This window comes from Trachymyrmex cornetzi, unplaced genomic scaffold (assembly GCF_001594075.2).
Source record: "Trachymyrmex cornetzi isolate Tcor2-1 unplaced genomic scaffold, Tcor1.1 scaffold64, whole genome shotgun sequence".
In the NCBI taxonomy this organism is placed as follows: domain Eukaryota; kingdom Metazoa; phylum Arthropoda; class Insecta; order Hymenoptera; family Formicidae; genus Trachymyrmex; species Trachymyrmex cornetzi.
The window spans coordinates 94,917-116,546 of record NW_017299959.1 but is presented as its reverse complement, the minus strand read 5'-3'; the positions used below and the strand labels follow the sequence as shown (position 1 = coordinate 116,546).

Here is a 21,630-nt window from a genome sequence, read left to right as displayed (position 1 = left end):
GAGAGAGAGAGAGAGAGAGGAGAGGAACGAAAAAAAGAGTGAGAGAGAAAGAGACAGCGCGCGAAGGAGACGGAGATGGCGCAAGACGAGACTCGAGAGAGCAACACGGATAGATAGCTGCTGGCTCGAGAAAGAGAGATAAATTCACGGACGTTCGCGCTGGTTCGCGCGATTCAGATACGCTAGATAAATAGATAAAACGCAACGGCGGAACGAACGGATGCAAGTCGAGATAAACCGGCAAAACTCAAGGAATACAGGCGTCTCTCAAGGCGGTATACAAGTATACAGATGACGAAAATTAGACGGAGAGGGTGTGCGTACTGTGTGCACGCTGTGATAGCGGAGAGGGGTGACGTTCGCGAACGGGATGGAAAGAGAGGGGGATGAAGAAAAACGACGGGCAAGAAAATCGTATAGCGCCCGGTCGAAGGAGAGATTCAGCGGGCAAGACAAAATCGGGCGCGCGCGCGCGTGTCTAATAAACGCGAGATAAAAGAGAAACAGAGAGAAAGAGGGCACGGCACGAGTCTATACACGCACACGCGAGAGTATACTCGCGCGAAATATGTGAAATATGGCCGGCTCTCAAACTCTCCTTTCTCCGCGCCGAGTTCGTTATTCATGTGTATGTGTGTGCCAATCGGGATACGGAACGAATCGGCACGATGCCGCGATCTCTCTCTCTTTCTCTCTCTCTCTCTTCCTTTCTGTCACCATGCGCGCGCGCGCGCGCGCTCGTCGCGAGTACAAGCAGTATCAAGTCAAGCACCTTCTAAGTTCGCTCCTGTCTCCGCGGTCGTTCGGGTTCACCTCGCCTCCTCGTGTGTCACGGTCGTCGTTGATCCTCGATCTTTAGATTCGGCGAGAAGTAAGGGGGGTAGCGACGACAGCGATGACAATTGGTGACAGGCAAGCAGGCGAGCGGACGCGCGCGCGCGCGTTCCCGGCGACACGATGACAATACACGCGCGGCACAAATATTTTCTTCCTCTTGTTTACCCACAATCCGAAACGTGGACGGGTGCCACCATGTGACGCGGCAACCGCGAATCGGCGCTCGGTTCGAAAATCGAATAATCGAACACCGGGGACTCTACTCTACCACGACTCGATTACGTCCGATTACATCGCGATTCCCTAATTCCTCTTTCCTCCTCGCGCATACCTTTCAAGGATTCCCAAAGGAGAATTCCCGAGAACGTAAACGAGTCGTGGTGATCAGAGAAACGGGCTTTCTACAATGAGTCGTTAATGATAGATCAAAAGTAGAAATGAGTATATAATTGTATTATTTATATGATGTAATAATATACCAAATCTAATGAACGATCTTGTTTGGAAAAATAGGTTTCCTAAAGAGCTCGGTTGAATTCGTCTGTTTTTGTGCCAAGACGTTCCTTTAATTACGTCGCATGGAAATGATTTAGCTTTCCTATTTTTCTGAAATTTATTTCATTCGGAAAATCTTAACTTCCTTAAGTCAACGTTGTCCAGTTGTATCATTTATGACCTCTGTTACACGGCAGGCTTTATACCGAAGTTATAACATCGATCTTATGAAACTGGCCAATTATAGCCATGCCTCTGAAGAATGGAATGACTGTGATTGGGCAGTTACATTACATAACATCGATGTTATAATTTCGGCGTAAAGTGTACCGTGTAAACGTAGTAAATGATTACGTCGAGGAGAAAGAAGGATGAGCAAGCGATTATAGAGCTCTATTATTAGGCCTGTTCGCGTTGTCTGCACTTTTAGCACTCGACGTTTTCGCTTTCTCTCTTTTTAGGGCAAAGTATGTATCTATCTCATTTTAAGTGCAAAAATATTTGGAGATTTCATGCAACGCGAACAGACCTATTTATCAGAGTAGCACAAACCATAAAGAATGAACTGCGCGATCCGTATCTAAGTAGTGTATCAAATGTGGTCGACAATAATGAGAGAGAGGGACCGTGGGAGACGACCAATCTCCCTCTCAGGCGTCGTCTACAATACACGGAGTAAAAAGTAAGAGTAAGAAATTGACCAATCACAGTCGATTATTCTTCTCACATTCGACTGTGATTGGTCAATTTCTTACTCTTACTTCTTACTCCGTGTATTGTAGACAGGCCTTCATGGGTGGCACCCAGTTGGACACGGCTCAATTGGACACGAGCCACTCACAGCGCTTGAGACTACAAAACTCCTAAGCATCGGTCGCTGTGATTGATGGTATCCAATCGAGCCGTGGTCAATCGGGATCACCCCATCCCTATCGACCATTTTGACACACGGATCGCGCAGTCCATTCTCTATAGTCCTGTTCTTTTTGATTGAACTTTTGCACCAATTCATTTTTCTTCCTTTCCTCTACAGGAGAAAAGGAGAGGAAGAAAGATAAACTGGTGCCAAAGTTCAGCTAAAAAGAATAGGCCTTATGTCTTTGGAGTAGCCCAAATTCTTTTATCTGAGCGAATGCCAACAATCGCGTCTTCCTGTTGGTTGCTTTCCTGTTGCGTTTTCTTATTGGTTATTTCGACCATCATTTTTGCTCTAACTAGTCTATCACCAAATAAACGCCAAGTAATTATATCGTTGACAAATGCGATTGGTCAATTTTAATGGATTAATCGTCGATTAAAGTTAATCGAAGTTGGTAACACCAGTCCATAGAACTCTACTAGCGATAACTGCTAACTTTAATCTTCGATCAAAGTTGCAACGTGTTATCCATAATTATTAAGGGCCACTTTCATCATCGTCGGTTTACTTAACCAGTCTAGTAACTGTAATGAAATAGAAAGAGATAGAACCAAAGACTGGTCGCGTTCAGCAGACTCAACTGTTGCGGAGCGGATTCATGAGCGCTCGCTGCTATTGGTGTATTCTTCTAGATCATTCAATAGCAGCGAGCGCTCACGGATCCGCTCCGCAACAGTTGAGTCTGCTAAAGGCGACCATAGAGAATGGACTGCGCGATCCGTATCTAAGGCCGGTATTCATAGTCGGTTCTTATGTACAGTCTTAAGTACAGTCTTAAGATGTCATGAACCAATCAGAAGTCCGCATTAGCGACTTAAGACATTACTTAAGACGGTCTTAAAATAAGAACCGACTATGAATACCGGCCTAAGGCTGCTATTTATAGTCGAGTCTTATTTCAGACCGTCTCAAGTAATATCTTAAGACGCTAATGCAGCCTTCTGATTGATTCATGACTTCTTAAGACCGTACTTAAGACGATCTTGAATATAAGATCTGACTATGAATACTGGTCTAAGGCTGGTATTCATAGTCCAGTCTTATTTCAAGACCATCTCAAGTAATATCTTAAAACGCTAATGCAGCCTTCTGATTGGTTCACGACTTCTTAAGACCGTACTTAAGACGATCTTGAATATAAGATCTGACTATGAATACTGGTCTAAGTAATGTATCAAATGTGGTCGACAATAATGAGAGAAAGGGACCGTGGAAGACGACCAATCTCCTTCTCTCTCCCATTACATCATTGAATGGAAAGAGATAGAAATGGCCGTCTGCCACGGTCCCTCTCTCTCTCTCTCATCCCTATCGACCATTTTGACACACGGATCGCGTAGTCCATTCTCTATGGTCGCGTTCAGCAGACTCAATTGTTGTGGAGCGGATCCGTGAGCGCTCGCTGCTATTGGATGAGCTAGAAGAATACACATACACCAATAGCAGCGAGTGCTCACGGATCTGCTCCACAACAGTTGAGTCTGCTGGACGCGACCTATGTCTTTGGATAGAACTATTTCTTTCTATTTCATTACAGTTACTATTTCATTAATAGCGTTTTCGGCCCGGCCAGGTTTGCACCAACCTGGGTTGGATTAATGGCGTTTTGTGCTCTCCTATTGGTAGAGCGGGTGACGTCAACCAATAAGAAAGATTAATTCAACCAAGGTTGGTGCAAACCCGATCGGACCGAAAACGCTATAAGTTAACTGAGCTTGGTAAGTCCGGATCTACAATAGAGTTTTAAGCCTTAAGCCATAAGAAATGGGCGAATCACAGTCGCTTATTCTTCTCGAATTCAATTGTAATTGGTCAATTTCTTATGGCTTAAGGCTTAAAACACCTATTGTAGATCCGGGGTAAAAATGGCCCTAAGTCCGGATCTACAATAAGCCTCTACTTTAAGCCCTAATTGGTAAGTTTCTTACGGCATAAGGCATAAAACACCTATTGTAGATCCGGACTAAGGAATGGACGAATCACAATCAATTATTCTCCATTTAACTGTAGATGGTCAATTTCTTAAGGCTTAAGGAGTATAAGTCCGGATCTACAATAGGGTTTTAAGCCTTAAGCCATAAGAAATGAGCGAATCATAGTCGCTTATTCTTCTCGGATTCGACTGTAACTCCGGATCTACAATAGGTGTTTTAAGCTTTAAGCCGTAAGAAATTGACCAATTATAGTCGAATCCGAGAAGAATAAGCGACTGCGATTCGCCCATTTCTTATGGCTTAAGGCTTAGAAGTCTTAGAACTCTATTGTAGATCCGGAGTAAGTCCGGATATACAATAGGTGTTTTATGCCTTATGTCGTAAGAAACTGACCAATTATAGTCGAATCCGAGAAGAATAAGCGACTGTGATTCGCCCATTTCTTATGGCTTAAGGCTTAAAATCCTATTGTAGATCCGGGGTAATTGATTGTGATTTTTTCATTTCTTATGACTTAACGATAAATTTTCACGAGTTGCTCTAACTGGCTATTTTAACGACAAAAAGGATCAAGTGATCAAAATGGATATTTGATATTCGTCAATTTTGACCATGTGATTCTTTTTGTCGCTGAAACAGCCGGTTTGAGCATCCCGTGAAAATTTACCTTAAGACCGGATCTACAATAGGTTTTTAAGCCTTAAGCCATAAAAAATGGACGAATCACAGTCGCTTATTCTTCTCGGATTCGACTGTAATTGGTCAATTTCTTATGGCTTAAGGCTTAAAACACCTATTGTAGATCCAGGGTAAAGCGGGGAGCACAGACACTTGCATAACGCATAACACATAATGCATAAGAATATGTACCAATCGAAGTTCTCCGTTTCTTTCCCTTCCATGCAATAGAGAACTCTGGTTGGTTCAATCTCTTATGCCTCATGTGTTATGCGTTATGCAAGAGTCTGTGCTCCCCGCTTAAGACTTAAAAATCTATTGTAGATCCGGATTAATGAAAACACGATGCGTGAAAGCACTAGTTTCATTTGACGATCGGAAGTCAATCCGAACAAATCGAAAATATGGAAATTATGTCCGATGACGGCGAGATTCGCGAATACAAGGAATTAATTAATGTAGACGCTGAAATCATTCAAATTGATCACTTGATAAAGCATTTTTTTTATGAAATGATAAGGCACTTTTATTCTTTAGCTTACACTGAGGTACTACACTATGTTGTGAATAATTTTTCGTTATTTGCATTTTTGTGTATTTTTAATGTGTAATTTTCATGTTACTCTTCTTAAAGTGATTTGTTTGTATTCCTTCAGAGGACAGCACTTGAAACGATACTCGCGACTCGCGAATCACGAACGTACTCGACCTTCGCGGATTTCATTTTTGAGTTTCGTGCATTTTCGTGACAGCGCGCAACTTTGTCGCGCAGTGTCACGCGAGGCGAGGCGAGGCGAGGTGGACTAGTGCGGTGTAGTGTAGGTAGGGGACAGACAAGTGCGACAACAACGGGGAAAGCGCGTCGAGAGTTCGAGAGTCGAGACGAGTAGAGAATACTAGAGAAAGCCCTGTCAGCCCTGTTTGCTTTGTTATGATACACGATACACGTTCGCGTTGTTGGGGTCCGTGTTCCGGTCGTGTAAATAAGAGGGTGTCCGCGATCGTCGCTGATCGTCGCTGATCGTCGCGACCGAGATCCATGAGAGAATCGACGCGACGTACCTGTGCACCGCGGTACGATGCGATAGTTTTCACCGGCCAAGTGCCCGACGAGGTCGCCGTCGAGGTGGCGGCGACTGTGCAGGTGGTGAAACTGGTGAAGGAGGATCCGTCCGCGTGCCGCGAACACGGGGGGAAGTGTGACAGCGTCAGGGCGAGCTTGGTCGCCCCGTCGGTCGCCTGCAGTATGCTCAGGGTCTGCGACAGGCGGATATTATGGCTGCGGGTGAGGCCAGCACGGCGAAGCCTCGTCAGGAGAAGCAGTATGACTACCTGCTCAAGTTCCTGCTGGTGGGAGACAGCGACGTCGGCAAGCAAGAGATCTTGAGCGGTCTCGAGGACGGTGCCGCCGAGTCGCCGTTTTGCAGCGGCAGCGGTAACACTTTTCACTCTCTCATTTTTCGGTGCCATAAAACTTTCCTGTGTCTCTTCACAATACGTCAATACATGTAACAAAACATTAGACCTTTTCTTTTTAACTCAACTCCTTGCATGGTTCATCTTTCCTTTTCTTTTCATGTTGGAAATAAAAAGAAAAAATTAACTGTGATACATTGGAACTTTTATAATCGAGCAACAGTAATACTTTTCTATAGTTCTTTTTTGTTTCAAAGTCATTTAAGACTTTTGTGTTTATTTCTACCAGTGTAGATTAATTTTAATCCTGGTTCATTCTTTATCTTTTTCTAATTCTTCAAACTAGAGAAAGATAAAAAGTAAATAAAATCAAGATTGAAGTTAATTTGTAATAATATAAATGGAGATTAGACCCGATCCTTTATTACTTTTTCAGCTTACAAGACTACCACTATCCTATTAGATGGAAAACGAGTCAAGTTACAATTATGGGATACATCAGGCCAAGGTAGATTCTGCACAATTATTCGGTCATACTCCAGAGGTGCTCAAGGTATACTTTTGGTATATGACATTACCAACAAGTGGTCCTTTGATGGCATCGATAGGTGGCTGAAAGAAGTTGAAGAGGTCAGATTTTTTATTTGACGATTGAGTTAAAATTTTATCTGACTATTGGTCCAGTCTTCTGACAGCATGCAAAAATATATCTTTACATGAAACTTTTACAGCATGCTCCTGGCGTACCAAAAGTACTGGTTGGCAATCGTCTACACTTGGCTTTCAAAAGGCAAGTGGGTGAACGAGATGCAGAGGCTTACGCGGCTAAGAATCGAATGGCCTTCTTTGAAGTCTCACCTCTCTGCGATTTCAATATTCGTGAGAGCTTCTCAGAGCTCTCTCGGATGGCGTTACACAGGAATGGCATGGAAAGATTATGGCGATCCAATAAAGGTATCGATTAGTGATTTCTATCAGAGATTCTAAGATCAGTATATTCACAATCTATTTTAAAATCATCTTAAGATGGTAATGTGGATTTATGATTTGCTTATGACACTCTTAAGACTATTTAAGATAGTTTTTAATGTTAAAACCAGTATTAAATATGAATACTAAGATCCTAAGGCCTAAGATCTAAGGATCAGAACGAGACTTAATTTGCTTTTTAGTGCTCAGCCTGCAAGAATTGGCGTGCCGTGCGATAGTGGCCCGAACAACGGTTTATGGTATCGACCAATTGCCGTTGCCAAAGTCCATCAAATCGCACTTGAAATCATACGCGATGACGACCACATCCCAACTGCGTTACAACGGCAATCGCTCGTTGAGCTCGAGCAAGAGTCTGGGATCGCATCATCGAAAGTTACGCTTCGTCGGGGTGGGTCACAATAACGGCGGACTGTCGACGCCCGGCAGCTCACCCGGCAGCATCACCGATTCTCGCACAAGTTGCGTCGGTCGCAATTCCTGCACAGTGTCTTGAGAGTGACAGGACAGAAGTCAGGGTAGCGGTTACTTACAAAAGCGTCGCGCAGCAATCAGCGTTCTTCCTTCCCCTCTCCCTCTCTGTTTTATCGAGGATGCAAACGCGTTTACAATGTTGTTTCACAATTCATAGCAATTACTGTTAGTATGAAATAGTATAAATATATGAAATTCCAATTTGTCACTTGCCAACGTTGACGGGATATACTTGTTACGTTTATATCATGAGATACATTTCATATATATTTTTTCACACATCCGCGAGCCGCGCACACAGCGATTTTTTCACCATCCGAACGATTAACGAGCTTAAGGGAGACGAGCTGTCATGTATCCGTGCCATCTGTTGTACGAAATTAAGAGTCGCGGCACGTAAGCAAAGAAATCGCTTAAACGTTACCGAGTGTTATCGATTGCAAAGCTCGCACGAGTTTTCATCGCACGCGTAAAGAGAACGTGTCAGAATTACGAAGATTTATAAGATACCCACGCGATATATCACGCGACATTACATTATGCGACTCGAGTGTGCCCATACTTTAAAGCCCTTGTAAGCCGCTTTGTTTCTTTTGGCCGTTGTTGGAAAAGCATCCCTTTCCACAAACGTATCTCTCTGTGCGGAATGTTCTTTCTTCGATCATAAGCTTACAGGAGCAGCGAGTAATGAATTGAAAAGTACAAGTTCGCTAAGTCTACGGTGGTTGTGGTGTAGACTAATGATGATAGCATAAGTGTAGAAAGTTTAGAGCAGCTAACTCGAGATATATTTAGCAACATATATAAATATATATATATATATATTTTCACTTGCTTACGACGCGAAAACCGTTTTATCGGAAACTACCGGTTACCGAGCGCGGAAGAGCTATATATTTTTTAAGAAGACGGTTTTATAAAGAGCAATAAAATTGACTCTTTCTACGGCACGAGTTTTTACCATTACATTATGTTGATCGAGCGAGATCGGATGATTTCCTCATTTTTGTATCTTGTTATCTCTCCCCCCGATAATACGATAATTATAAATCGTGCAAAGCGATACGAACTTTATTCTCGTCCGTGTTCAACGAAATACAGACTTTCCCTTCCCTGAATACGTTATTTAAAAGTATCGTCTTATTTTATGTTACCTAAATGTAAGTCACATACACATGTACAGTGTAAGATTGCAGGAGATGCGTTTGTGTGTAATATAGATAGATAGATAGGTAGAAACACACTCGATCTCTAACAACATTGTCTGTAACAAATCACTCGATGCCAGGAAAGCACATGAGATGTATATTTATATTACGTTAGATTTAACTAAATTATATTCTGTGTATATAAAAAAAAAGAACTATATTATAATATTGTTTTATATGAATATAACACGATGTGCTTACTTGTCTGTGAGATGTACTAAATAAACTTAACTTCACATTAATGCATTATGCAGTGCATGTAATTCATATGTAAAAATTTGAAAACGGACTTCCTATTTTGAATACCAAATTTTCTTTAATAAATAGAGTTCACACGTTTTAATTATATATAAACATTTTGTTATAAGATAATATCATCTTTCATGTACGAAGGAATATTCACTTAAAAGGGGCCACGTTTTAAGAAAGGGAAGAACGGAAAATGCCGTCCCGTTTGCCAAAATGCTTTTAATTTAATAGCGAAATACTAATTTTGTTGAATAGAGAGCCTGTTTCATACATTTGCTGTATATAGTAAATACGTTCTAGCTTTTTTAACTACGGTTTAGTTATAGTTTATTAATCAATTTCTTAATAGAGTTTCTTATTAAGTTCAAAATCACTGAAATTGGCAAAATTTTCTTTTTTAGTAACCTATAATACTACTTTCTTGTCAATTTGAGCATTGTAATTTACATCGATGTATTTCCATCTACACAGTGGTTCTATTTATATAATTGCGAAACCCGATTTCAATTTATATTCATTTATAATTGTGTTCCAGTTTAAAGCACATGCGGTTGTATAATGAAAATAAATCGAATATTTATAAACCCATAGACGTTTTATAAAACAAGTATTCAAACGACCCTTTCATAAATAATTATGTAGTGAATAAATGTCATACTTTCTGTTGTATATTTGTTAAGCAAAAATTAAATTCAGTTAGCTTGAAATTGAATTCAGTTAGTTTGAAATTGCTAAGTTTCGCAGTTTGCAAAAAAATTATTGAAAAAATAAAATTTCACAGATTGAAATGACATTTTGCACGGTATGTTCATATATGTAATATCGATATCAATAACTGATAATATAAAGATAATTCTTCTCAAAGAAACACAACAACATATAACTTATAGGGATGTGACAACAGTAGAGCTTTTTTTTTATAATAAAGGTCGACTTAACATAATTAACAATATCAGTGTACTCTTAAGGTATCTGATATATTAAATATATATCTCCTATACGTATACCTACGTTTTCCAATATCCAAAGTGACTGTTTGTTACATAAACTTATCGATTCGGTATGTGTTTTTATTATAAACAATACATGACCGTTCTATCAGTTTGAGTATTTAGATAAATTATTAATTAGCACAAATATAAAAAGAAAAACAAAATTATTAGTATTTAACAACGCTAAATAAAAAGTAATATCGAAAATAACATATACCATTTGAAACATCAATATCACTGGTGATCGAGAACTGTTTCGTAAACGTCACGCGCAAATGAAACTGTAGTATGCCAATATAAATCTCGGATAAGCTACATGATTACCTCTCTTATCACAACAGTGTACTATTTTCCTAAGGGAATCGTTATATTTAATTAACATTCGATTAAAAATATGAAGACAAGTTTCACGAACAGCCAACATATGTCTAATACCTATTCTTAAAATCAGGTATACATATATTTTATATATGTATGTATAAAATACATTAGAGTCAGATAGTTTAATCGCATAAAATAAATAAATTTTTAACATAAAATAAGATCAAACCTTGATATAGCTTTCGCGATTACCATTTCCATTTTTTCTTTTTACCTTGAGACATACGTACAGCTTCATTCAAACAACAATTACACTTGATCTTTTCTAATGTAGTAAACAGATCTCATAAATCTTTTAAACAGTGAAACGAAAAAAATTTGCTCACAAAATAATGTGATTATTTTCATCATCATTACAAAGCTCGTAAAAACAATTTAATAGTCGATTTTACAATATCATGCACATATAAACTTTTTAATATGCTTCAGTCAGTGATCAAAACCAAATGCCAAAATGTTGAATGTACTTGAATCATGCATACGATAACAATAAACACAAACAAATATTTTGAAGCCTTTGTCAGACTACTGAATAACAAACACCAATAATTTAAAATGATATGCATCAGATAATTTATTTCGACTAAAAATCGTTTTACAATCAATCATGTTGAATTAATTATTCCGCAGTCGATCACTCACTAAATAGGCACTCCAATTCTCATAATCTGAACGATTTTTAACATAGTTGACTAAGAGGATATCCCGAATACTTTTCACTGTAAATCTTCCCCAGAATTGTGGAGCGTGTCACGAATAATAAACAGCCTCATTATGATACTTCTAATAAGTTTTATAGGATGAAATTTTTATGAGATCTGTATGCTAGAAAAGAAAAGACGCGAATATCGTGAAATTTCTCAGCAAAGGTATCGACTTCACCTGAACTCGTAAATTTGTATACTGTGCTCTGGAACATGTCTCAGATTTAAGGATTGATACCTGAAACAATGTACATAAATGTATCGTTTTAATCATTTTGTATTGTATGTTCACGATATAAATTTCTCTTAAATACAACATTATTGTACCCGGAAATCAAATATCACTAATTAGAAGTAGTTAGCGTTACAACTACTGAATACTCTAATTAATACTAACTTAATACTCTAACTCATAATATAGCGTTTTACCATTCGGAACTACGATGATAATAAAAGCCTTCTATCGTGGCGGCGGATTTCTGGAAGCAAATGTAGTAAAATCCTGCGAAGGAGGCACCATTAATATCTTTGATCGTATGATCAGGTACCAGGAAGTGCTCCTTCCACCTCATAAATACAAAATCCGTTCCTTTCAGTGCCTCGTAATCAAATGTATCGGAATTGAATGTTTTGGCATATTGGCAGAACGACTCGAATTTACTCTACAATAAGATTGAGAAAAATAAATACAGACATAATATCGGCAACAAACTACATATGGCAACAACTTGAGCGATAAGCTTACGAACCCAGTGTTTCTTGTCAACATCCTCGTCAGCATCCCACTTGCGAGTCAAAAAGGGATATTTGTTCGAGATAATTTCGCCGTCAAAGAATGTCGTCAATGTTGGAAACTCCTCCGTGAGACCTTTGATCTTCAGGTATCCACAGAGATAACTGTTTTCCTCGTCCACATGCTGCAACGGGACAAACGCGATATGAAGAATCAAACTGATCTCGCCCCACGTGTACCATAAACAATCCTGTTCCAGCTTACATCAACTTTAATTGTACGCAAATATGTGAATCATCCGCTGCAAAGAGGAAGGGAGAGAGAAAGGGTGAAGAGTGAGGAGAAACGATTGGTTTCAGGTATCCTTGCCGTCGTCGAGAACGTTCTCTCTATGTTCGTTTCGGACAGGATCACGTTCGCCAATTTGTGGCGCAATTTCCGAAAAATGACGACATAACGGCGGCGCGGACGGCGGTCGGGGTAGGGAGAGGGGACACGGCAGGGAGTGCACGACTAACCTGCAAAACCACCTCCACGTCGTAGCTGTTGCCCTTGGACTTTTGCGAGCCTTGGAAGCGCGAGCCGTTGTAGAGCAGGGACTTGGTGACACCCGGCTGCTTCGAGTTCGCGGGTGGCGGTGGAACCACGTCGACCTTCACCGGCATCCTCGCACGGCGTTGCCCCGAGCTTGCGTGCAGCGCGACGTTCAATTGTGGTCCGCAACGGCGACGGCGACGGCGACGGCGACGATGGCGGCGGCGACGGCGGCGATGACGGCAGCGGCGGCGGTGACGACGCGCGACGCGGCGCCCCGCATATCACGATAGAATGATCGTGTCGCAATGACTGCCGGTAATCCGCGGGGGTACAGACGTTTTTATGCACCGAGCCTCGAACCCAGACCACGAGCGAGTCCAGGGTGTATTTGATGGTTCCCCCCTTCCCCCTCCCCCCCCCTCCCGCGGGTGAGGAGTCCTCTCCTGGTCCTGGGGGTGTTGCGCTTCCGCCGTCCGCGGCGTCGTTTCTTTCTCAACCTTTCCTTTCTTTCCCGTGAAACGGCCAGACGAGGAAATGAGAACCGAGCGTCCAAACTTGACTTCCCGCTCTCGAGACGACGAGCGCCGGAAGCCAAGAACTTGACGCCGGAAGCTCTCCTCGAAAACATGACAGCCGTTTGAATCCATTTCGAATCTGAATGAACGTTCATAATAAATAATCAGTAATAAATCCGTATAAACTTTGTTATTTTTATTTTATTGTTAAATAAATCCGCGCATAATTATTCGATAATCAGTTACTTAATATTCGGCAGTGTTACTGAAAACAATTACAAGTATGTCTTGCAATTGAATCGTATCTCAATATCGTAAGTAGATCGGAAGTGGGATAATTAATAATACAATTGACAATAATATAATTGGCAATTGCGAAACTATAAATAATAACGAAAGAGAAACAAAATTAATATAATAATTAGCTACTTATTTTATTCCATGTTCTTGCAGGCAAATTGCATGCTTCGAAATTTTACAATTATTCTGAAATTACCAGGCGAAATTGCAAAATGATATAACTATTAAATTGAACATCGTTTTACAGCTGTTAGCAATTTCCGTTTTTCCAAATTAGACAACTTCAACGGATTTAAGACGCTGCACTGACCAGCCACCCCGCGAACCCGTGACCCAACCTGATCTACTTTCCCTTTAATGTCAATTGATGCCAATGCAAGTATGGCGGAATTTGGCGATACGAACTCGCACGAGATGACAGAGAATCATGTCGGTAAGCGGTGCAAGAATCAGTGGGTGCGACTGAACGTGGGTGGGACGTACTTTCTGACAGCGAAGACCACCCTGGCGAGGGATCCGAACTCGTTTCTCTACCGGTTATGTCAGGAGGACTCAGACCTTATTTCGGACAGGGTTAGTTGACACTATTTCTTACCGGGAATTTCAAACGAATCCGTCCGAACAATCGTCGTGTTTCATCGTCCACATTGACGTCGAGAATGACGACAAACTTCTCCCTCCCAACGGAGATCCTTGCGCTTCCTACCGAAATGCAGCGAATGACTTTCCGTTTTGTTTTCCCAAGGATGAAACGGGAGCGTACCTGATAGACCGTGACCCCATGTACTTCAGTCCAATCTTGAACTATCTACGCCATGGTAAACTGGTTATCAACAAGGATTTAACGGAGGAAGGTGTGCTGGAGGAGGCAGAGTTTTACAATATCACTGAACTCATTCGGCTAGTCAAAGAGAGAATCATTCTGAGGGACACTCGACCGCAGAGAGATTCCAAGAAGCACGTTTATAGAGTTATCCAGTGTCATGAGGATGAGCTGACACAGATGGTGTCCACAATGTCGGACGGATGGAGATTTGAACAGGTATTAACAATTATTTCATTTATATATTTACTCTATATTTTGTTAACTAAAACATTGAGTATTTTCCAGCAAGCAACACATATGATACATAGTGTTTTTCAATGAGAAAACTAAAGCAATACTGCCTGCAATTGAATACAAATTGGTTTACATATTTTCAATATTAATAAATAATTTAATCCTTTTTAGATTATGAGGTTATCATAATAACAAAGAATATATAATTAAAAGAGTTAAATTATTTATTAACATTGAAAATGTATGAATTGATTTGCATTAAATTGTACTCGATGTGTACCAGTGTTGCGCTAGTTTTTTCATTGTCAGACTAGAAATTAAGATTAAGATTGAAATTGATTAGTTGGAAGAAAGGAAACCAATACAAAATTTAACAAACTTTGTTTTGATTGATCAAATTTAATCTCATTCTCAATCTCAATTTCTAATCTGATATGTGTGTATAAACATTGAATCATTAGATTCTTGTTTGTCAATATTAAACAAAGATGAAATGATCACTATGTTATGCTGTATTTCTTGTTAGAAAGTAATTATTTATGCAATTTCTTGCGTACCTTCTATTAGCGACCTGCAATTTCTTCTTGCTTTTTTTTAAATATAAATGCTGTTTTCCTTCTGTTTTTATAGCTAATCAATATAGGTTCTCAATATAACTATGGTAATGATGATCACGCGGAATTTTTGTGTGTGGTAAGCAGAGAATATGGACCTAGTCAGCTCAGCTGTAAAGAAGAGGAATCTACGGATCGCGTCAAGGTACCGCTATCCTATTCGACTGTCTCCCATCCTTATTTGAGCCAAAGTAGCCATGGCTGACGCGATCATTTTTATGTTTTTGTTGTATCCAAGCTGATATATGATAGACGCAGGTTTATTAGCTATTCAATCACGTTTTTACTAAGTACCTTCACCATTTTTAAATAAAACCATGTATCCCCTAAGTAATTTGTGTCGGTATTATTGTTTTCCATGTTGGATCGCATGAGACAATTATTAAGGCAATAAACATCTATTCATTTACATGGAAATGCGAATGCTTTCCTGTCTGAAAATGAAAAGATATTATAAATTTCTAAGCACTCTATAAACGGTATCTATTATTATAAGCTGAAGATCTACTCTTGCAATCCAACATTGATTTTTCTTGATTTCTAACGCTATTGTAAAATTAAATAACATATTTTTTATCAGTTTTAATAAGATAAAATTAAAATAAGCAGTATTATTTTTGATATTAACAATTTGCCTCTACTGATGGTTGGATTGGGTTGGGTAGAAAACCAAAGATGAGCTTTATCACTATATACGCGATAAAAATGATTTATATATACACATTTATTACGAGATTGAATTTTATCTCATGTTTTGTCACTTACGCTTAATTCAGCAATACATTTTTCTGCATATAATATTCTTGACGATTGCTTAGAATTGAATTATTTTGCTTAATTGTTTTATAAAGGGACCAAATGAAAAGGAAAACAATTTTGTTGTAGATGTGAAATATTCAGCAACAGATTTTATTAGGTGGCTTAATATTTTCTCCAGATCAAATTTGGAATAAAAACCTGTCGATCGAATTTTCGTTTTGTTTCATATATATTTGTATATATATATATATATATATATATATCTGATCACATAGGCTTTATATTTTGAAGTCATATTAACTGAAAAGAACCACCTAATAATCTGTAAAGCTCAGAGGCCTGTTCGCATGAGCATGTTCTGCCTCTGATATTTGTTGTATGTACCATATTATTATTATTATTATTATTATTGTACCGCATGCCGTTCATTGAATAAAGAATTTTTTCTTTCATTGGTTTGTGGTTTTATATATATACTTTATGCCCCGTGACCTGCATGAATCATTATTGCATGCCAAATTATTCATATATCCTTTATGCGACATAAGAGTGAATTGTCCACAGTGTATATTTTACCACCAATAGTTTATATACAGTTATTTATACAATATAGAAAATAGTATTAAATTAATGTATATACTAATGCAATATGGGTTTGCTTTTCGATAAAGGTAGCTTTTGGGGAACAAAGTATATAGCTATAATTAGATTAGCGCGTATTGGTATTTCTTATTTTATTGGTTTATGGCAACAATATGTAACAGAGGCGGAACAATTTTTTTTTATATGATAATAAAACTGTATAACTTCAATTTACCGTAACAGATCTTGTAATTAGTGTTAAATATTATAGCTATAAGTGAAGTGAGATTAATACAATTTTATTAAGTTTAGATTATTGGATTACATTCTAGGTTTTGCAGCAGAAGGGTTCACGCATGTAATGTCTAGATCCGTCCTTGTTTTCCCTTGCCTCCTTTAGTTTGATCAGCTGCGCTGCGACAAGATGAAGACTGTTTTCGTTTTTACATTTAAAGTATTAAATTATAAAACCCTTTTAAATACTCTTTTCCATTATATTCTCTCTATTCTTAGATAATGTTAATCTACAGGGACATTACAGTGCAAAGGATAAAGAAAATTTTATAGATATGTATTTATCACATAGCGAGATTGTATACATGAAGCTTTAAAAACCGAAAGTAACACATTATTATTAATTTATTCCTCCTTATTAACAGTGCCCAGAAGACGAAAAGAAAAAAATATCGATCTCACGAATGGAATAGTTTAATAATTTCATACAGTTTATATATAGATAATCGCGCGCGCGTGTGCGCTATACAACAAACACAAAGTTATATTTGATATAGCTAATATAGTTATATATTATTATTAATAAATGACGTTGTTCCATAATGGCTGCAGTTATATTTTAGCTTTATTAAATACTTTAATGGATGAATGGCATTTTTGGAGGCAATCAGTTTCATACAAATTTTTATGGTAACGGTAGTTTTTATCTTCAGTAGTAATACATAGTAGAGATTGCCTTTTTGTACTAAATCGTACAAAAATTCTTTTTCCCATCCGTATCCTTATCGTAAGATGTCTAAATTACTTACCTTCGCACTGCCGCTAAAACATAATGATATTTGTATATCTAACGTGATAATTTTCAAAACCCAAGAGACACATACTAATAACTATCAGTATGTAAAGCTGACTTTATACATGTATTGTTAATATGGAAAGGAATTTTTTCTAAACGAAGCAATTGTATTACACTACTTGTTAAGGATACAGATTTGACATATATGAGAGAAGTAGGAGTTTAAAATTCTTGAAAATGCCATTGCAAAAGAAATTTTAAAGAGCGAGGCGAGCGTATACAATTTAAAAATATTCATTGCACATTTCATACACCATGACTTAAGAAAAAATACGAAATACGATTACATTATCGCGAATCAATGAGATGTGTATTACCACACATAGGAAAAAAAATTGAATTGTTTTCTTTTCGTGAATTATTTGCAGTTACAATATGATCCCCTACATCTGTGGTAATAGTGTACTTGCAACAGATGTAGGTTGTCAATTGTCCAAGGCCTATTAAAAGAGAAAAAGGAAAAAGTATCCTAGACAATATATGTAAAATGTTAAATGGAAAAGCATATGTAATATTGGCTTGTTATAGATTGCCATTAGAACTATATTGTATACAAGCGTAATTATTATCTCACATATTTACACGGTATTTTTCTTTGTCGAGTGAACACAATCAGAATACAAATCAATTGCATTTTGTGCGCCATCGATCGGTATTTGCTATTTCGGCATAGGCAAGAGATATCTGCCATCAAAAGGGATGTATATCAGATATTTATACGCAAGCAGTGAAAGATCTGCAACACAATGCATACATTGCATTGCGATTTCGGCTAGCAACAATTCATTTGATACTGCGAAATTTCAGAAACTTTAGGACCAATATTGTTAATCCCGTGTGCTATGTACAGTGTTGTTAGGCTAATATAAAACATTATTTTCTAGCTCAAACCCATGTATTCTAATCGTTAATTTAGTCGGCATTAACGTTCATTATTGTCATATTACACATGCGGATATATACGCCCTCGATCCTCTTTATCTTCGTGTAAAATTTGTACTTTCATAGGTAGAGATTTCTAACGATTATAGATAAATTTATTCAGTGTTTGGCGTTAGGAAGTAACATAGCGTTTACATACATTAAAGACTAAAATAATGATAGGAGATATCGTCATGAGGTCAGCGACGTAAAGGAGTTATCATATGTGGAAGTATTTACACCACTGCATGTAAGACTTCATTTACATTACATGAATTTCATTCTCCAGTTTTATTGATTTAAGTAATTTTACCGTTGTGAGACGTCGAGTGATTACGGTAAAAGTATACGAGTGCTTCTAATAATTTTGAATTTGCTTTTACCGCACCTCGACTAGCATCGGGCTTCTGAAACAAGCTGCGCTAACTTGTTTACAGAAACTAAAGATATTTATTAATTGTAGAGATATATATATATATATACATACATACATATATATGTATACTCTAATGCTGAAGATATTTTAGTGGAACGAGTTCCGCATGTGTGTACATACAAACATCCATCGCGTCCTTGTATGTACATGGATGTGTAACGCGAAACGTAATCAAAATCATTTATTTAACGGTAGTTAAAAGTATAAATATTCCGGTATGATAAAGATATAGAACTTTAGAACTTTCTATGCAATAACTCTTATCCCTAGTAGTGCAATTCGCAGTAAGTGACGAAGAAGAACGTAGACATTTAACGCTGTTGATTTCTTTTTCGCCAATCGTGCAGTCTTATAAGTTTTGTATGTTCTAACATTATAAATTGGTAACAACTTTATGCATTGAATAATAGTGATTCACACATGCGGCAACTGCTGACATTATATTTCCGATAGGTGAGTTTACGTTAAGTGTAGTCCTTATGATTATAGTGTGTGATTTGTAAAGTGAAATAAAAAATTTAATGCAAATTGTTTGTATTAATTGTAACTTATACGAAATAAAAGATTTATTATATATATTAAAGAGTGGCTTTTGCCCTTACTTTCATTTATCTATAAATTTATATACTATTGTATTTATGTCTCTCTATATTCATATAGCGTTTACAATTGTGTACAAATGCACGTATTAAAAAATGGAAATGCACGCACACTGATACTTCGTATTAATAAAAAATATATTTATACACATGCAGTACAACTTACAAATTCCTATAAACAATAAATATCATATGTTAAATTCGTAATCTCTCGAGTACGACCGCAGACTCTTGAAAGTGAATCGATTGTGACGTAGCCATTCAAGGCATATTTGCTATTGTTTTTAAGGGTTGATCGAGATACTTGGCCAACGCCTGCGCTTTTTCGCGCAATAATCCAAATCCTACGTTCTCCTTTGCATACAAACACAAGAGTAAATTGGCTACCTCCGTGATAACGACTTTTCCTTCCTAAAATCAGAAAGAGTATAATTCTTGGCTTTTATAAAACAGTTAAGAAAACTCTAATCCGTTACTACCATGCAATCCATGAGAACGAACTGCAGTTCGTCTTCTTTGAAGGCATTTCGCCCATTCTTCTCGTAAGCTGTCCAAATGTTACTCGTGATAGCGGCTGTAACCCTAGCATCCTTATCTCCGTAACCACTGTATGCTAACAATCCACCATCTCTGTTGAGCAATCTGAAATGTGTATATAAATGTGTAATCAATATCTATTTAATGATACTTTAAAACATGAAAACATTCTAGTATAATGAGGATGTAGAATTGTAGAATTTTCCACGTAATAACTTGTATCTTTACCAGCAATTTACAGCGTTATTATTAATATTACTCCCCTACAGCACAAAGTTGCACAAAAGTTGCAGCAACACAGCTGCAATATTGCATGTTGTAGCAATATTGCAAATTTTGTAGCGATATTGCTGTAAATTCTGGGCCGAGACATCGATTTTCGCGATTTCTAAATATCGTGCACAATAATAATGAACAAAAGAAAAAAATAAAGGTACATATTCGTACTTTGTGCAAAGTTACTCTTGTACAAATGACATGTTTTTAGAATAAAACCTGAAATACTGCAAGCGAATTTATACCGAAAAGAAATCAGCTTACACAACACTCTACTGATGCTGATCGCTGCAAAATTCTTACTCACAAAGTATTTTCCACGCCCCCGGTATTCGCCTGACTGAGAACCTGTGTGAGCGCCTTCGGCTTCAGCATTTTATTTTTGCTTTCAATATGTGTGAGCGCGATATATATTTTCTATTAACAAATTCTACTTTATTACATATACATATGCATACGTCAATGTATATTGCAGCGAAATGTGTGGAATTTATTTCGACTTTTGTGAGTCCCTACGTTCTACGTCACTCTACGTTCCACGATCAGCTGTTATCGTCGAATCAACAAAACCTGGGAACGAGAGGGGGAAAGTTCAAAAGGGGAGGAAATATAATCATATAATTCAATAATTGCTATTTCTTCAAACGTGCGAATAACAAAAACTTTACATTATCGTTTGTTGTTTGCAGTTTCATATTATTCGATCCTCTATCAATTTATATCAATTTTACTCCATTCGAATAATGACGAAAGTATATAATAACCATAAATCTCGAGATACTATCTTAAATAACATGCCACTAAACATTGGAAAAAAAGAGAAAGAAATACATATTTATGTGTATGTTGCAAATGTTTAAAAAAGTTTAGTTGCACAGAACAAACTTGTGAAACATCGTAGGAGGAATATTAGAAACGATTAATACGAAACTATCGATTTATGATATCTTAGCCAATTTTTACGTGGTTACGATTGTTTGTGAAAATACGAAAAATCTCGGGGATCAATTTATTTATAGCGCATATATTCTTAGAGAGAGAGAAAGAGACATGGGTCGTTATCGTGAGAGGCAGAAATCAACGGAAATTTCGAGAAATAGCTCCGAGTCACGAGTGTCGCTTTCCGCTACTTCGACTGTTTAGTTAGAGTCCCTAGAGTAAGAGTCCGGACAATTTGATCAAAAATGGCGTGCGTGTATATGCTTGTACACATGTGCGTTTACACAACTGTCAATTTGTACAATCGGTGCAATCGAGTCTAAAGAATTTTACAGCAATTGCAAGGCTGCTTTTTCTGCTGGAGCAGCTTGATGAAAAGTGGCAGTCATTCACAAAAATAGAGGAATACCTTTGGCCAGGCTCTTACTTCTAGGGACTCTACTTCGATTGCACAA

At 37.9% G+C, this 21,630-nt stretch overlaps 4 protein-coding genes across 6 annotated transcripts; 2 read left to right on the top strand and 2 right to left on the bottom strand.

Annotated features, from left to right (window-relative positions):
- Positions 1–5,668: 5,668 nt before the first annotated feature.
- Positions 5,669–9,840, top strand: Rab40 (RAS oncogene family member Rab40). 2 transcript variants are annotated; one of them, XM_018516453.1, is made up of 5 exons: positions 5,686–5,731; positions 5,764–6,298; positions 6,716–6,909; positions 7,011–7,233; positions 7,452–9,840. In XM_018516453.1, the coding sequence occupies exons 2-5, from the start codon at positions 6,139–6,141 to the stop codon at positions 7,763–7,765; spliced, it is 891 nt and encodes a 296-aa protein (XP_018371955.1). In that variant the 5' UTR covers positions 5,686–5,731; positions 5,764–6,138; the 3' UTR covers positions 7,766–9,840. The 2 variants fall into 2 exon arrangements, with proteins under 2 accessions (XP_018371956.1, XP_018371955.1); XM_018516454.1 differs by having other exon boundaries at positions 5,669–6,298.
- Positions 9,841–10,738: 898 nt separating this feature from the next.
- LOC108766902 (glucose-induced degradation protein 4 homolog) lies at positions 10,739–13,131 on the bottom strand. Its single transcript, XM_018516457.1, has 4 exons — positions 12,529–13,131; positions 12,027–12,194; positions 11,707–11,939; positions 10,739–11,515 (listed from the first exon to the last, which is right to left on the bottom strand). Exons 1-4 carry the CDS (start codon positions 12,673–12,675, stop codon positions 11,452–11,454), a joined length of 612 nt encoding a protein of 203 aa, XP_018371959.1. The 5' UTR covers positions 12,676–13,131; the 3' UTR covers positions 10,739–11,451.
- Positions 13,132–13,581: 450 nt separating this feature from the next.
- Positions 13,582–17,096, top strand: inc (BTB/POZ domain-containing protein inc). Of its 2 annotated transcripts, XM_018516456.1 has the most exons (4): positions 13,582–13,935; positions 14,108–14,404; positions 15,053–15,181; positions 16,710–17,096. In XM_018516456.1, exons 1-4 carry the CDS (start codon positions 13,720–13,722, stop codon positions 16,737–16,739), a joined length of 672 nt encoding a protein of 223 aa, XP_018371958.1. In that variant the 5' UTR covers positions 13,582–13,719; the 3' UTR covers positions 16,740–17,096. The 2 variants fall into 2 exon arrangements, with proteins under 2 accessions (XP_018371958.1, XP_018371957.1); XM_018516455.1 differs by lacking the exon at positions 16,710–17,096 and having other exon boundaries at positions 15,053–15,963.
- Positions 17,097–19,480: 2,384 nt separating this feature from the next.
- On the bottom strand, positions 19,481–20,950 carry Lamtor2 (Late endosomal/lysosomal adaptor, MAPK and MTOR activator 2). Its single transcript, XM_018516460.1, has 4 exons — positions 20,905–20,950; positions 20,544–20,806; positions 19,903–20,065; positions 19,481–19,834 (listed from the first exon to the last, which is right to left on the bottom strand). The coding sequence occupies exons 2-4, from the start codon at positions 20,609–20,611 to the stop codon at positions 19,685–19,687; spliced, it is 381 nt and encodes a 126-aa protein (XP_018371962.1). The 5' UTR covers positions 20,612–20,806; positions 20,905–20,950; the 3' UTR covers positions 19,481–19,684.
- Between the last annotated feature and the right edge of the window lie 680 nt (positions 20,951–21,630).